At 43.7% G+C, this 15,255-nt stretch overlaps 2 protein-coding genes across 2 annotated transcripts; both read left to right on the top strand.

Annotated features, from left to right (window-relative positions):
• The first annotated feature begins 42 nt into the window (after nucleotides 1-42).
• On the top strand, nucleotides 43-6,766 carry LOC119311856 (ABC transporter B family member 25). Its single transcript, XM_037587570.1, has 17 exons — nucleotides 43-215; nucleotides 339-386; nucleotides 528-563; nucleotides 656-730; nucleotides 1,333-1,457; nucleotides 1,713-1,812; nucleotides 1,912-2,083; nucleotides 2,864-2,982; nucleotides 3,169-3,279; nucleotides 3,355-3,499; nucleotides 3,679-3,811; nucleotides 3,946-4,021; nucleotides 4,969-5,034; nucleotides 5,153-5,260; nucleotides 5,754-5,861; nucleotides 5,931-6,128; nucleotides 6,239-6,766. The coding sequence occupies exons 1-17, from the start codon at nucleotides 150-152 to the stop codon at nucleotides 6,485-6,487; spliced, it is 1,935 nt and encodes a 644-aa protein (XP_037443467.1). The 5' UTR covers nucleotides 43-149; the 3' UTR covers nucleotides 6,488-6,766.
• A 2,665-nt stretch (nucleotides 6,767-9,431) lies between these two features.
• LOC119306247 (ABC transporter B family member 25-like) lies at nucleotides 9,432-14,316 on the top strand. The gene is made up of 17 exons (XM_037582521.1): nucleotides 9,432-9,618; nucleotides 9,704-9,751; nucleotides 9,873-9,908; nucleotides 10,000-10,074; nucleotides 10,435-10,559; nucleotides 10,739-10,838; nucleotides 10,958-11,129; nucleotides 11,206-11,324; nucleotides 11,514-11,624; nucleotides 11,696-11,840; nucleotides 12,051-12,183; nucleotides 12,273-12,348; nucleotides 12,911-12,976; nucleotides 13,071-13,178; nucleotides 13,314-13,421; nucleotides 13,505-13,702; nucleotides 13,794-14,316. The coding sequence occupies exons 1-17, from the start codon at nucleotides 9,553-9,555 to the stop codon at nucleotides 14,037-14,039; spliced, it is 1,932 nt and encodes a 643-aa protein (XP_037438418.1). The 5' UTR covers nucleotides 9,432-9,552; the 3' UTR covers nucleotides 14,040-14,316.
• Nucleotides 14,317-15,255: the final 939 nt, after the last annotated feature.

Raw genomic sequence — 15,255 nt, forward strand, 5'->3', positions numbered from 1 at the left:
GAACCTTTTGTCCGCGCGTGACATGTGATCGACGACCACCCATCCTCCATCCTAAGCGCACCGTCCCCTCCCTCGCCCCCGGCTCCCTCCCTCCCATCCCCTCACCCGTTGGCCGACGAACCCCCCAGCCCCAGGGGCGGCCGCCGGCGATGGTGAGGGAGATGCGCATCAACACCGCGCCCCGCGGCAACCGCGTCCCGCTCCTCAACAACGGGGTACCTAGCGCCAGTTCTCCCGCGGCCCCGCCCTTCCTTTTTTTTTCCTGTTTATTAACCGCCTGAGTTCGGAATTTGGGGGGGCTAACCGACCCCGCCCGCGCCGGCGGCTTTGCTTTGCAGGAGACGTCCAGGATCCTCTCCGACCTCGAGGAGGGCAGCAACGTCCAGGTTCGCCGCCCCGCTGACTGACTCACTCCCCTGTCACACAGTACCCTTGGTTTGGTTTCTCCATGGACCAGAGCTTCAGCTACAGCCATGGCTACTAATTCGTCTTTCCTTTTTCACATGGTCTAATCGGAATCCTCTCAGGCGGCCAACGTCGGGTTCTGCCGGGTCATCAAGTTGGTGAGCACCGTCTGATATTATACTAGGTTTAAGACCGGGAAAGTTTCAGTGATGATTTGCTCTGCTAAATTCACGAGGAAAATGGTTTGCAGGCAAAACATGACGCGGGGAAGCTCGTCTTCGCCACCATCGCGCTGCTCGTCGCCTCTCTCAGCAACCTCCTCGTTGTAGGTACTCCTCACTTATTATGATTGCGCAGTTATTTGGTGCTGAATTGCGTTCCCTGTTCTGGTGAAGCCTCACACAGTGGCTCAGGCTCTTATATGAGCCCGGGCTTTAATTTTGAACCCGATTAATCGCTCCCACAACACCAACAGTATTGGTTGAACTAAGATAAACCGAAACTGTAGCTACATGAAAACTGTGGCAAAGAGAAATGTGCAGATATCACTGTTGTTTCAGTAATCAGTTTTGACTCGTGAGTACATTGGTTCATGCGTGGCAGGATTACTACTCTGCCCGGATTACTACATGAAAACAGGAGTATTAAATAGCGGCCAGTAGAGTGCGTTGGTTCTTGTGTGACATGATTAAATACGAGTGTGGTGTGGTGAGTGTTCGTTGGTTCTTGTGTGACATGATTAAATAGGAGTGGGGTGTGGTGAGTGTGCGTTGGTTCTTGCGTGACAGGATTAAATACTACTCCGTACAGAGCAAGTTGTACTTCCGCCTATAAAGAGCATCAATGTTGCACATGTTTCCTGTCTTCATGGATGGATCATCTTATTTTAAAAGCCTAATGGATGGATCATGTTCTGTTATCCTACAGCCCAAATACGGAGGCAAGATAATTGATATTGTGTCAAGAGATGTTCAGCGGCCAGAGGATAAGGCCCAAGCCCTGGCGGATGTGAACGGCACCATATTGTACATTGTGCTAATAGTTGTAACCGGGTATATATCTTTCTTGGAAACTTATTTTTGAGGATTATAGAGGGATATTCTGTTATATGACACTGCCACTACCATCTTTTATAAACAGTTTATGCTTGGTGGATCTAGGTAGGCCGCAATTTTAGTTGGTACTGATAACTACACCATTACTCTCTACTTACTTTCTCCTTCTAGAGAAGAATTCATGTTAATGTGCTAAACCCAAGTAGCTATTTAAGCTTGAAATATTAGAAACCAACTCTGCCCCTGTTTCAGGTCAGTTTGCACAGCTCTTCGGGCATGGCTGTTCAATTCTGCTAGTGAGAGAGTCGTTGCTCGACTTAGACAGGACTTGTTCAGTCATCTCATAAACCAGGCAAGTGCCTTAATTCTCTGTCCAAATAGCTTTGTTCCTGTCTTCCATATATCTGTGTTCTTATTATCAAGTCTGCACACATGTCTTGTGCCCCCACAGGAAATAGCATTTTTTGACGTGACTAGAACAGGAGAGCTCTTAAGCAGGCTTTCTGAAGATACCCAAATTATAAAGAATGCCGCTACAACAAACCTTTCAGAAGCACTGCGTAATCTGACTACCACAGCTATTGGTCTTGGCTTTATGTTTTCAACGTCATGGAAGCTGACATGTAAGTACCAGTTCCACATGCTTTTGTTCTACAGATTAAGAACTTTGTTGCATCTCATTTTGTTGCCTGTGCACAACAGCTTTACTTAATTTGCTGACTCCACTAAGGAACATACCTGTGGGGGGGCATTCGCAAATCATTATATTTGTTCATAATTTTATTTAATGGAGGAATTTTCTCAAAGAGTGGCTACCACAAAAGCGCACGTCTATGAAATCTTTGAAGGAACTGCATGTAATTTTCCCTAGCCTACAGAAAACCATGCTTTTGTCACAACCGAGAGACATGCCGGCTTGCCATAAACAGGAGGAATTTGGTTAGTTTTTCTGAAGAGGAGATAGATGCCCATTGCCCCATCCACACACATCATCAATTTGAGGGCGTTGGATCTTATTGGTAGGTATGTAGACTGATCTGAGGGGCAAATTCACCTCAGCTAAGCCACCACAACAGCATGGACCCCATTGGGATGTGATGATCTGTTTGCCTATGTGGCATCTACCTCTGCATCGATAAAATGAGACCGGGCTTGCATGTGTAGTGTCTTGTACTTTTGTGAGTCTCCCCTACCTGTTGGTTCCGTTGGTTCTGATGGAAGTATAGTCTTCTGCACAGTACAGTAAAAGTTTGTAGTAACATAAAATGGTTTGAAAAACATGTGGTCCTGATAGTTTCGCTTGCGTACATGCATTTAAAAATAAATAACCGCTTTGATTTAGTTCCTCTTCAGTCTTTACTCTCCACACTATTCTGTTAATCTCATTTACTATTCCTCCACAGTGTTGGCACTTGTAATTGTTCCAGTGATATCAGTTGCTGTGCGTCAATTTGGGCGTTTTCTTCGTGAGCTTTCACATCAGACACAAGCTGCGGCTGCTGTAGCTTCATCCATAGCTGAGGTTTGTATATCTGATATTTGATTTGATGATGAGCATAGGAGAACTTTGGTGAAACCTTACTTTAATTACTGTAATGATTACAGAAAAAATAATCCAATGCGCACGTTGAGTTTTCATTTCAACCATGTGGTAGAATCCTTGATTTGTTGTATTTGGGCATTAACAATTCTACCTTCTACCATCTAGGAATCTTTTGGTGCCATTCGCACAGTAAGAGCCTTTGCTCAGGAGCCTCATGAGATTTCACGATATGGCGGAAAAGTAAACGAGACACTGAAGCTTGGTCTCAAGCAAGCTGTGAGTACTGTAATCTTAGTGTATAGAAAAATGGCACTATTTTGCATAATGACCTGACTATGCATTTTTTTGTAGAAAGTTGTTGGACTATTTTCTGGAGGGCTTAATGCTGCATCAACTCTGTCGGTTGTTGTTGTAGTTATTTATGGAGCTAACTTAACCATCAATGGTTACATGACAACTGGTTCTCTTACGTCTTTCATCTTATACAGCCTTACAGGTAAGATTCAGCATTATCACTTTCGTTTTTACCGAACCCAGTATTCTACCAATACCACAACTGGAAATCTACAAGTCAGTTATAATAATCATGTTTATAAGGGGAACTTCTGTTCTAATTGTCATGATTATGTGTATGCTGGCTTTTCTCAACAATTCATCCCTCTCTTGAGTATGCAGTTGGCTCGTCAGTCTCTGCCTTGTCAGGACTATACACAACTGTAATGAAAGCATCAGGCGCAAGCCGTAGAGTTTTTCAACTACTTGATCGTGTTTCCTCAATGACAAACACTGGGGACAAATGTCCAAAAAAGTGAGTTTCATTGTCTATGAGCTTTCTTGATTGATTATACCTGTGCATCATGCAATACACATTTCCTTTCATTTTACTGTGAATTTCATAGTCTATTAGCTTTTTTGGTTGGTTGACATTTCCGTCCATTTCAGTGAAAACGAGGGGGAAGTTGAGCTGGATGATGTCTGGTTTGCATATCCTTCGCGTCCTTCTCATATGATTCTTAAGGTAAATATTTTCAGATTGCATTTCTACATGATAATTTAAATTTGGCGTACTCTACCATGGCGTTGTCATTTCCTCCTTGTTTATGTGCAATGTACACACAAAGAGAAAGTTAGGTGTAAATTTGCATGCTTATCTTTTATGCCCTTGTGGTTTTGCACTGCATTTGGGATAACTTGGCTCACTTTCTGAAGCTTGGATACTTAGGCCCCATTTGGTTGCGAGGGATCCCTGCGGGATACCTGCCTTTTCCCCGGTTGGGTAAACCACGTGTTGAGTTCGCCCTGGGCAAGCAAGCAGCCCCGTTTGGTTTCGCGCGAGGGCGAAAGAACCCTGACCTTTCCACGGCCCATCCCCGGGTAGATCTCCCCTGTATTGACTGGTCGGGGAGAAAACCCTCTACTCGTTCGCTTGCTCTCCCTTGCAACCCTTCAGCCTCAGTCTCCAAGCGATGCCCCCGCCCTGCCCCCGACCTCCCCTCTGGCATCTCGTCCAAACTGGGCTGGTGGTCTCCCCGTGGTGGGAGAGGAGATCCCCCAAAACCATGTAAATCTCCCCGAGGTGGATTAGTACCCCTGGGAAACTTCACCTTTCCAACCAAATTAGGCCTTAGTGGTTTGTTTTACTATTAGAAACGGAAGAATATGCTGATACAGTAACCTGCATGATGGTGGGTTAGTCAATTATTCTTGTAGTTCCATTTTGTATAAGAAGAGTGAGTATACTTTGACTTGGTATATATAGGAGTTTTCTCTAAATTATATACGAGTGTTAAGGATTATTTTAGTGATAAAGTAGTTATGATGTGTTGCAACCTGTAAAATAGGACCACATATTTAATAATAAGAGAGGTAACAAATCATTTACAAGCTTTCTCGAGAGCATAAAATACACTTTCAACTAGCATACATGGTGCATTCAGTTTATATTGTGTGTCATCAATATTTCAGGGAATCACATTGAAGCTAGCACCAGGTTCAAAGGTTGCACTTGTTGGGCCGAGTGGTGGTGGAAAAGTAAGCCTAATTTTGGCTGTATGTTATAATTAGTCCACATGCTTGGTATTACACTATGAAATTGTTTCTCACTTGCGACTCTCAATCATAACCTTCGGGTATTTACATGCTCCTGCAGACTACAATAGCAAATTTGATTGAAAGGTTTTATGACCCTCTAAAGGGAAGGATCTTGCTAAACGGAGTGCCTTTGGTAGAAATTTCACATCAGTATCTCCACCAAAAGGTATGGTGTCCAACCGCTTTTGTCTGCAACAGGATTGATATGGTGCTGTGGAAATTAGGACATTATCTAAGCTATGGTAGGTATAAAAGGTTCTGAGTCCTAGTACACGGGGCCATCGCTGGATACTGTCTTGATTCCTGATTTGGTTGATATTAGTCCGATTCTGTAAACTGCATCAGTTAGCAGGTTCACTGTATTGTCTAATCACTAGAGAGTCGTGTAATTCAGAAACCTTTTGGGGGGAAAATACTGGTATGAACCAAAAAGTTTCAGCATCCCAGAAATACTCTGCTTACATCATTAAATTATGTCGGTTGGTAATTTCAGTATTTTAGTAGTGTCTGGTTACTGTCACTGGCCATTCAAGATTCAACCTGTGAACCCCTGAGATTACTTATGCATCTGACAAGAACTAGGAGCGCATGATTGACTATACTTGTATATCTACTTTAGATTTTTTGAAATGTTTATTTTCTCAACCAAATGATCTCAGGTAAGCATAGTTAGCCAGGAGCCTACACTCTTTAACTGCTCCATTGAAGAGAATATTGCATATGGATTGGAGGGCAAAGCTAGCTCTGCTGACGTTGAAAATGCAGCTGTAAGTATCTCTGAATTAGGCACTAAGCATACCTCAAGATAGCAGGATCTGACTAACTTGTCGATGCAGAAAATGGCAAACGCGCATGACTTCATATGCAGCTTCCCAGACCAATACAAGACTGTCGTCGGAGAGCGTGGCATCAGGTTATCTGGCGGGCAGAAGCAGAGGGTTGCCATTGCAAGAGCTTTGCTTATGAACCCACGAGTGCTTCTATTAGATGAAGCTACCAGCGCCCTCGACGCCGAAAGCGAATACCTTGTTCAGGTACCGCAACCACTCGACCGAAACTTCTGAACCGACCCAAAAGGGAAGCAAATAATTCTCTGCTGCTACTAATAAAATTCATGTGATTTACATTTCCCTATATGCCACAGGATGCAATGGACTCGTTGATGAAAGGGAGGACCGTTCTCGTGATAGCTCATCGGCTCTCCACCGTGAAGAGCGCCGACACGGTTGCCGTCATCTCCGAGGGCCAGATCGTGGAGAGCGGCACACACGACGAGCTCCTCGAGCGCGACGGCATCTACACGGCCCTGGTGAAGAGGCAGCTGCAGTTGCCCAAGTTTGAAGGGACCGCCAACGGGACAGCCGAAATAGAACCCAGCAGTAATGGCCAATAGTGTTGCCTTGCTTGATGATATCTCTCCTCTTCGGTTAGGCAGACATCACTTCGTTGGGATCCACCATATGTAACGCGCATTCTGATATACGTATTCCATTCTGGATAACGCAACACGCTGGAATGTCACACGCTGTAGCTCTCCTACACCTCGTCTCACATGTGCGGCTGTATGTGAGTGGACTGTAAAGGATATACGTGCTTAAGACTTTGACATCGATTATTTCTGTAACATACAGTTAAGGAAAATTGCAGCGCCTAAACCACGTTGATAAATCAATTGGCCCGAGGGAAAGAAACTAATTTCATTTGTTAACTATGCGTAGCAAAATAAAGGCTTTGCTTAAGTTCGCTGCTATGTATTTTCAGTACACCCGGGGTCCCAAAATCGAAATGACCATTCGAGGGGAAAATCCCAGCAAAAATTGTCGAAAATACTCTTTTAGTTCATCATTCAAAGAGTCACAAAATTATTAAGATGCTAAGGAACAACGGGCTAACGCTTTCACCTATATATGTTAAAATACATTTCTCACAACCCTGGCTGTGAAGGTTTTTAGTCAAGTTTTTTTTGGCCTACGCCCTCCTGATGTGACGCACTTGTGAAGAAATGTAAGGTGTTTCAATATCACGCCTCAAAAGTTAACCAATCCGCTCAAGCCCTGGTTGCGAAGGCTTTCAGACAAGGTTTTTATTGGCCTACGCCCCTCCTGATGCAAGCACACATGTCAAGAAGTGTAAGTTGTGCCAGTACCACGCCCTAAAAATTCACCAATCCGCTCAAGCCATGCAAAAGATGTCCCTATCGTAGCGCTTCGCAACCTGGGACTGGATTTACTGGGTCCTCCGAACTCGAAGAGTAACAAGCTTGGTAAGCACAAGTCCGCAACGGAAACAATAAGTTCTCACGAAAGTGAGAAGGGCCTTGCGAGATCGTTCAAGAAACAATCTAATGCTAATATACTAACCTTAGCAATGCAGTATATAGTGATTCACAAGATTCCTTGTCGAGGCTTCTCTTGGGGCCTAAGGCGATGTCATATGTGTAGGTGTGGATTGAGCTGGTTTCTAACTATGTGCAGATTCATATGTCTCCTTTCTTGTTGAGCAACGATCCTTGAGTTGGTGTTGAATTACATTGTTCCACCTCGGATTACCATAGGTGAGTGCTCATTCCCGACATTTTTTGCTTAAAATAAAAATGATTAATTCTCGCAAAAATACATAAATAAACAATGAGAACTAATTAATCAGCCTCTCCGATTACTGGTCGATAGTAATTAACATGGAATGGAAATGGAAGGCGTGGTTCTTGCTGCCACATGCTAGCTGCATGACGGCTCCAGATGACGAATGGTTTGAACCATTCTCTCATGCACTGCTATGCTGCTCAAGGTCTTGGAAGGCATGCTTCTTGCTGCCACGAGTGCAGGGGCGAAGCCAGGATTTTGGTATAGGGAGGGCCAAGTCAAGTTCATATTTTTTTTGTCTCGACTGGAAAAATAACTATCATCATACTATAATAATGTGCCACACCTATAAAATATTGTACGAGTTTAAAGTTTCCTCTACAATTGCCAATAAGATGAGAAAATTTAATAATTTCATTGGAAGAGAAATTACCTGCTAATTATTTCAATGTATCTAATCATGTAACACCGAAGTAAGTCATATCCCATTTGACGGCGCTTAAATGATAAATTACTGTTTAGAGTGTTTCGGGGCACTTAATTATCGGCTGATATGGTCCCTCGGATATATGAAAATGCCGATCTTCATCTTGCTTGTCCAGTCGCAGCTCTCAAATTTGACAATATTTACCAGGGTCTCTCTCATAAGTCAATTTTGTTCTTGTTCTGCAACATTTACTATGTCCAACATATCAGCCCCATTAAAAAATTCACTAGGTTGAGATCTTGAAGCAACCAGCCTAAAGAATGAATTAATCTTAACGGTGTATGGCGACACTTTTCTCTTCATATCTGCTGAATTGCAATTTCACAATTAGCTATATTGTAGTTTGAAATAGGAAAAAATTGCATCACAAATAATAACTCATACAAGGTAATTTGCATCAGACCACGATAATTTCTAGTACACATATAATATAGGAACTGTTCATAGAATCACAGTATCGCTAATCACACAACCAAAACAAGTAGACAACAAAAATCTGATGATACAAGATGAGAATTGAGATTAGTAGATTGTGTGACGTACTGATGTGTGTTAAACCTTGGGTCCTCGGCTAGTTCCCGCTGGTTGCAGCCGAAAGATTTGACAAGTGAAGAAGGCAGTGTCGCACCGTCGCCGTACGAATAGGATCGAGATCGCAGTAGGGCAGGGAGAGCAGAGGCGGCGGGGCGGGCAAGGGCTCAGAACGGTGGCGACTAATTTCAGGGTACTAATCCACGTACAAGCTTTTTTATTTTTGAGTGAAGTCCACGTACAGGAGAACGCAACGCCCTACCTGGCCGCTAGTGGGCTTCACATGGCCTTTTTCCTTTCTCCAGAATTAACGTTGACATAGGGGGGGCAAGTATGTATTCGTGGGAAATACGTACCTTTGTATCGCTAATCACCACAGCATCGCTCGATCGTTAGGGGGGGCCAGGCCCCTGCTCGCCCCCCCTTGTCTCCGCCACTGCACGAGTGTGTCCGTTCGCTTGATGTGGACGACGTGCTCCCGGTCATGGGTGCATGACGCCCACGCCTCTGCCTTTTTTTAGGACGAACGGCAGGCGCAGGACGTAACAGAATTCCGAGTACTAGGTTGGGCCATCCAGTGGCGAGTTTTCAAGGAGGGAGACAGGGAAACTCCGGTTGACCTACAAAGTCCACCACAAAAACAAATTCGAAAGAAATACTACGAAGCCAGATGCGTAGAGCAGATTTTTCCCTATTTTTTTTTTCGCAGCCACAGCTCGCGCTTGCCGGCGCCAATGGCCTACTCGTCGACACTGCGGCGGGGCGGGATAAAAGGGGCAGCATCCTCTCGTCGTCTTCCCACTCTCCCCCTGCCCCATTGGCCAGCCACCTACGACCACGACGAACCCGGCGGCGGCGATGGGGAGGGAGCCGCGCATCAACACGGCGCCCCGCGGCAACCGCGCACCGCTCCTTGATCACGGGGTAGGCAGGCGCGGCCGGCGGCTCTCATCCGTTTCCAGTTCCTCCGTCGTTCTGTTTCTGAGGCTGATCGCGCTTGTTTTTGCAGGAAACGGCGAGGGTTCCCTCCGACCTCGAGGAGGGCAGCAATGTCCAGGTTCGACTTGATGCGCCTATCATAGAGTAGCGCAACTCCATTTCTTCCGCTAGAACGATGAACTTACTAGTAAGAGATTCATCTTTTTTTGTCTCTACTCGTCTAATTGGAATCCTCGCAGGCGGCGAATGTGGGGTTCTGCCGGGTCATCAAACTGGTGAGCACGCCGTGAAGGTTTTCCATGTTTTCTGGAAGGTTTGTTCATGTGTTTGCGCTTCTGAATTGACGCGCAAACGGGTTAATTCCAGGCAAAGCCGGACGCGTGGAAGCTCATCTTTGCCACCACCGCGCTCATCATCGCCTCCCTCAGTAACCTCCTCGTTGTACGTACTCCAAACCTATCATGCTAAACGGTTTTACGCAGCAAGGGCTTTAATTGAACTGACCAACATACTCTGGCTTCCTGGACATTGTGTAAAAGAGAATTGTGTACCTATAGATATCATTTCAGTAATCAGTTTTGACCGGCCGGGAGCAGAGTAAATTTGTTCATGTGTGTCAGGAACTCAGGATTAAGTAGTGGTGAGCAGAGTAAACTTGTTCTTATGTGACAGGATTAAATACTACTCCATACAGAGCAAGTTCTACTTTCATCTATAAATGTTGCACGTGTTTCAGTTCTTTGTCACATTGCATAGATCTTTTTATGCCTAAAGGATGGATCACCTTGTGTTATCCTGCAGCCCAAATATGGCGGCAAGATAATCGATATTGTGTCAAGAGATGTTCGGCTGCCAGAAGATAGGGCTCAAGCCTTGGCGGATGTGAATGGCACCATATTGTACATTGTGCTAATAGTTGTAACCGGGTATATATCTTTCTTGAAAACTTGCATCGATTTTGATTCTTATTATTGAGGGATATTCTGTTGTGCAACATCCCCATCTTCTATTTGTCCAGCTTACGATTTCGTGGATGTAGCTAGGCTGCAGTTTTAATTGGTACAAATAGTTAAACCATTTCGCTCTGAATTACATCTTCTTTCAGGTCAGCTTGCACAGCTCTTCGGGCATGGGTGTTCAATTCTGCTAGCGAGAGAGTTGTGGCTCGACTAAGACATGACTTGTTCAGTCATCTGATAAACCAGGCAAGTGCCTTAATTCTCTGTCCAAATTTGCCTTAATCAAACGCTTTCGATTTTCGGGTCTTCCATTTATCCGTGTTCTTGTTATCAAGTTAGCACACGTGTCTTGTGTGCCTCCACAGGAGATAGCATTTTTTGATGTGACCAGAACAGGGGAGCTCTTAAGCAGGCTTTCTGAAGACACCCAAATCATAAAGAATGCCGCTACGACAAACCTTTCGGAAGCGCTGCGTAATCTGACTACCACGGCTATTGGTCTTGCCTTCATGTTCTCAACTTCATGGAAGCTAACATGTAAGTACCAGCTACATGTTCTTGGCCTTTACTCAGCATACAACTCAAGCATATCTCATTTACCATTCCTCCACAGTGTTGTCACTTGCAATTGTTCCGGTGATATCGGCTGTCGTGCGTAAATTCGGGCGTTTTCTTCGTGAGCTTTCACATCAGACGCAAGCTGCAGCTGCTGTAGCTTCATCCATAGCCGAGGTTTGTACTATCTGATGTTGATTGCTTAACGAGCATAGGAGAATTTTGGTGAAAACTTTCTTTAATTACTCTTAACGGTTTACAGAAAAGTAACAATAAAATATGCACTTTGAGTTTCATTTCAACCATACGGTAGAATCCATGATTACTTGTATTTGTGCATTGAAAATTATATCTGCTACATTCTAGGAATCCTTTGGTGCCATCCGCACAGTAAGAGCCTTTGCTCAGGAGCCTCATGAGATTTCACGATATAGCGGAAAAGTAAACGAGACACTGAAACTTGGACTCAAGCAAGCTGTGAGTACTGTAATGTTCGTGTAAGAAAAATAGCACCATTTTGCATAATGATCTGACTAAGTATTTTTTAGAGAGTTGTTGGACTATTTGCCGGAGGGCTCAATGCTGCATCGACCCTGTCGGTTGTTGTTGTTGTTATTTATGGAGCTAAATTAACCATCAACGGTTACATGACAACCGGTGCTCTTACGTCATTCATCTTATACAGCCTTACAGGTAAGATTCAACATTATTTTTTACCCTGAAAATTCAGCGTTATCAATTTTGTTTTTACTGAACCCAGCATTCTATACCAATACCACAACTGGAAATCTACAAGTAGGTTATAAAAACAATCAAGTTTGTAAGGGGCATCTCTGTTTTCATTGTCATGATTATTTGTATACTGACCTTTCTGAACAATCCATCCCTCTCTTGAGTATGCAGTTGGCTCGTCGGTCTCTGCCTTGTCAGGATTATACACAACTGTAATGAAAGCATCAGGTTCAAGCCGTAGAGTTTTCCAGCTTCTTGACCGTATTTCCTCGATGAAGAACTCTGGGGACAAATGTCCAAAAAAGTGAGTTTCATTGCCCATCAGCTTTCTTGGTTGATTTTAACTATCGAGTATGAAATACCTTATATTGTTGGCATTTTCTTCCATTTCAGTGAAAATGACGGGGAAGTTGAGTTAGATGATGTCTGGTTTGCATATCCTTCTCGTCCTTCTCATCTGATTCTCAAGGTAAATATACTCTTGCAGGCTTATCTCTCGTGCTCTTTCTTATGAATTTGAACTGTGCTGGGATAACTTGGTTCACTTTCTGAAACTTGGATGCTTAGTGGTTTGCCTGTTAGAAACGGAAGAATGGTATCTGCCGATAGTCACCTACATGATGGCAAAACATTTCGACATTACCAAATAGTAGATCAATCAAGTATACTTGTAGTTCCATTGTTTATAAGAAGAGTGAAGACACTTTGACTTGGTATATGCAGGAGTTTTCTCTATTGTATATAGGAGTGTTAGGATGTAGAATATGACTCTCATTTACTCCCTCCGTTCCTAAATATTTGTCTTTTTAGAGATTTCAAATGGACTACCACATACGGATGTATATAAACATATTTTAGAGTGTAGATTCACTCATTTTGCTCCGTATGTAGTCACTTGTTGAAATCTCTAGAAAGACAAATATTTAGGAACGGAGGGAGTACAAGCTTTCTCTAGAGCACAAATACGCTTCAACTATAGCATACATGGTGCATCTCAGTTCAGTTGATATTGTGTGTCATCAATATTTCAGGGAATCACATTGAAGCTAGCACCAGGTTCAAAGGTTGCACTTGTTGGACCAAGTGGTGGTGGAAAAGTAAGCTCCTAAGCTTTGGTGTTACACAATATGAATTGTTTCTCACTTGCAATTCTCAAATCATAACCTTCGGGTTTCTTACATTCTCCTGCAGACCACAATAGCGAATTTGATCGAAAGGTTTTATGATCCTATAAAGGGAAGGATCTTGCTAAATGGAGTGCCTCTGGTAGAAATTTCACATCAGTATCTCCATCAAATGGTATTGGCGTCGTCCAACTCTTTTCCATACAGTTTTTTTAAAAGAATTTTCTTATTCCATACTTGTATATCTGGCTTCAGATTTTTTTTCCCCTCCTCAAATGTTCATTTTTTTTTCTGAACCAAATGATCTCAGGTAAGCATAGTTAGCCAGGAGCCTACACTCTTCAACTGCTCCATTGAAGAGAACATTGCTTATGGATTGGAGGGCAAAGCGAGCTCCACCGACGTCGAGAACGCAGCTGTGAGTATCTGAATTTAGGAACTCTTCTGAAGCATATCTCTCAGGAGTCGGGACTGCAGGACCTGACTCACTTGTGGGTGCAGAAAATGGCGAACGCGCATGACTTCATATGCGGCTTCCCGGACCAGTACAAGACGATCGTCGGAGAGCGCGGCATCAGGTTATCCGGCGGGCAGAAGCAGCGGGTCGCCATCGCGAGAGCTCTGCTGATGAACCCGCGGGTGCTCCTCCTGGACGAAGCCACCAGCGCCCTGGACGCCGAGAGCGAGCACCTTGTTCAGGTACCATGGCCACTCCACTGTTGCCAACTCTCCTGAGCTGATTCAATTTTTCAGCCGTTTATTTACTTCTTCTTGGTCCTGTTTCCCACAGGACGCAATGGAATCCTTGATGAAAGGGAGGACGGTCCTCGTGATAGCTCACCGGCTCTCCACCGTGAAGACCGCCGACACGGTCGCCGTCGTCTCCGAGGGCCAGATCGTGGAGAGCGGCACGCACGACGAGCTCCTCGACCGCGACGGCATCTACACAGCCCTGGTGAAGAGGCAGCTGCAGTTGCCCAAGTTCGAAGGGACCGCCGACGGGACAGCTGAAGTTGAACCTGTTAATGGCCACTAGTGTCGTCTCCTTGTGTCATCGATGATGATCTCTCCTCCCCGCAGCTAAGCACACGCCATTTCGTATTCCGCTCTGAATAACTCCAAACACGTTGGATTACCACACACACTGTTTCTCTCCTACACATTTGGTCACTTGTAGGGCTGTATGCCTGAATGCACACTTTAAGTGCAGTGTAAAGGATAAAGCTAATTGCCCATGCGTCAACTGGAGCATAAATATTCTATTGATTCAATACTGACATACAGTACTTTACACCCACCATATTTTAGATATTTGTAAGACTTGATTTGATTTGAGTGTGGGTAAAACAAAGGCAAGAATAGTTTGGTTTGATTGAGGTTTGATAAGATTTGGGCTTGGTGGGGGAACGTAATGAAACTTTTGGTTTTGTTGAGGTTTTGATTAAAAAAATTGATTTGGTGGTGAGCCCAGGGAAAATTTTGATTTAGTTGAGGTTTTGATAAAATTTGATTTGATTTGGGTATAATAGTTTCAAATCTGGCATTGTTTAAGTTTGCTGATATGTATTTTCAGTAGACCTAGATGGCGAAACTGAAAGAACCTTCAAAAAAGAGAAGAAAGAATCATGCTCAGTGATGTAAATGTGAAGTGTTGACAAATTATGCTTTTGTGTCTGGTCGCGTTAGTTTCGCTAGAGTTTGAGGTTAGTAGACCATATGGTTTTATATGAAACTGAAGAGGAAGGGGGCCTCTTTTTTGCTAAAAAAAGAGGAAAGAAATTAAGAGAACAAATTTATGTGGGAAATCTTCAAGGAAACTAGGTTAAAAACAATTGTTTAGTTTATCATTCCAAACTTTTGAAATTTCCCATGATAGTGAATCAGATTATATCTGTATATTTTGGTTTTATGTGTACTATTTAGCTTGAGATATGCATCACATGGTTACTTTGCCAACTAACCGTGTACAAATCAAGTGGACATATACACCAAACTAAATAATTTAGAGTCAACTATATATCGTCCACCCATGTATACGTAGGATCGATCACATCGAGGGCATCTCCAACGCCAACCCTCAAGACAGACATTGTATTTATTCGCGGACTGGTCCGGACCAGTCCATATACACTAGTGCGGAAGCCGGCCATCTAAGCTTGTCCCCTGAATGTTTGTCTTTGCTTTTTTAAGTCCAGAACACTTAAAATAATAGCATATCAAAACTTTGATGACTGAAAATATTCAAATGTGAC

The sequence above is a fragment of the Triticum dicoccoides genome, chromosome 5B, assembly GCF_002162155.2.
Source record: "Triticum dicoccoides isolate Atlit2015 ecotype Zavitan chromosome 5B, WEW_v2.0, whole genome shotgun sequence".
NCBI lineage: Eukaryota > Viridiplantae > Streptophyta > Magnoliopsida > Poales > Poaceae > Triticum > Triticum dicoccoides.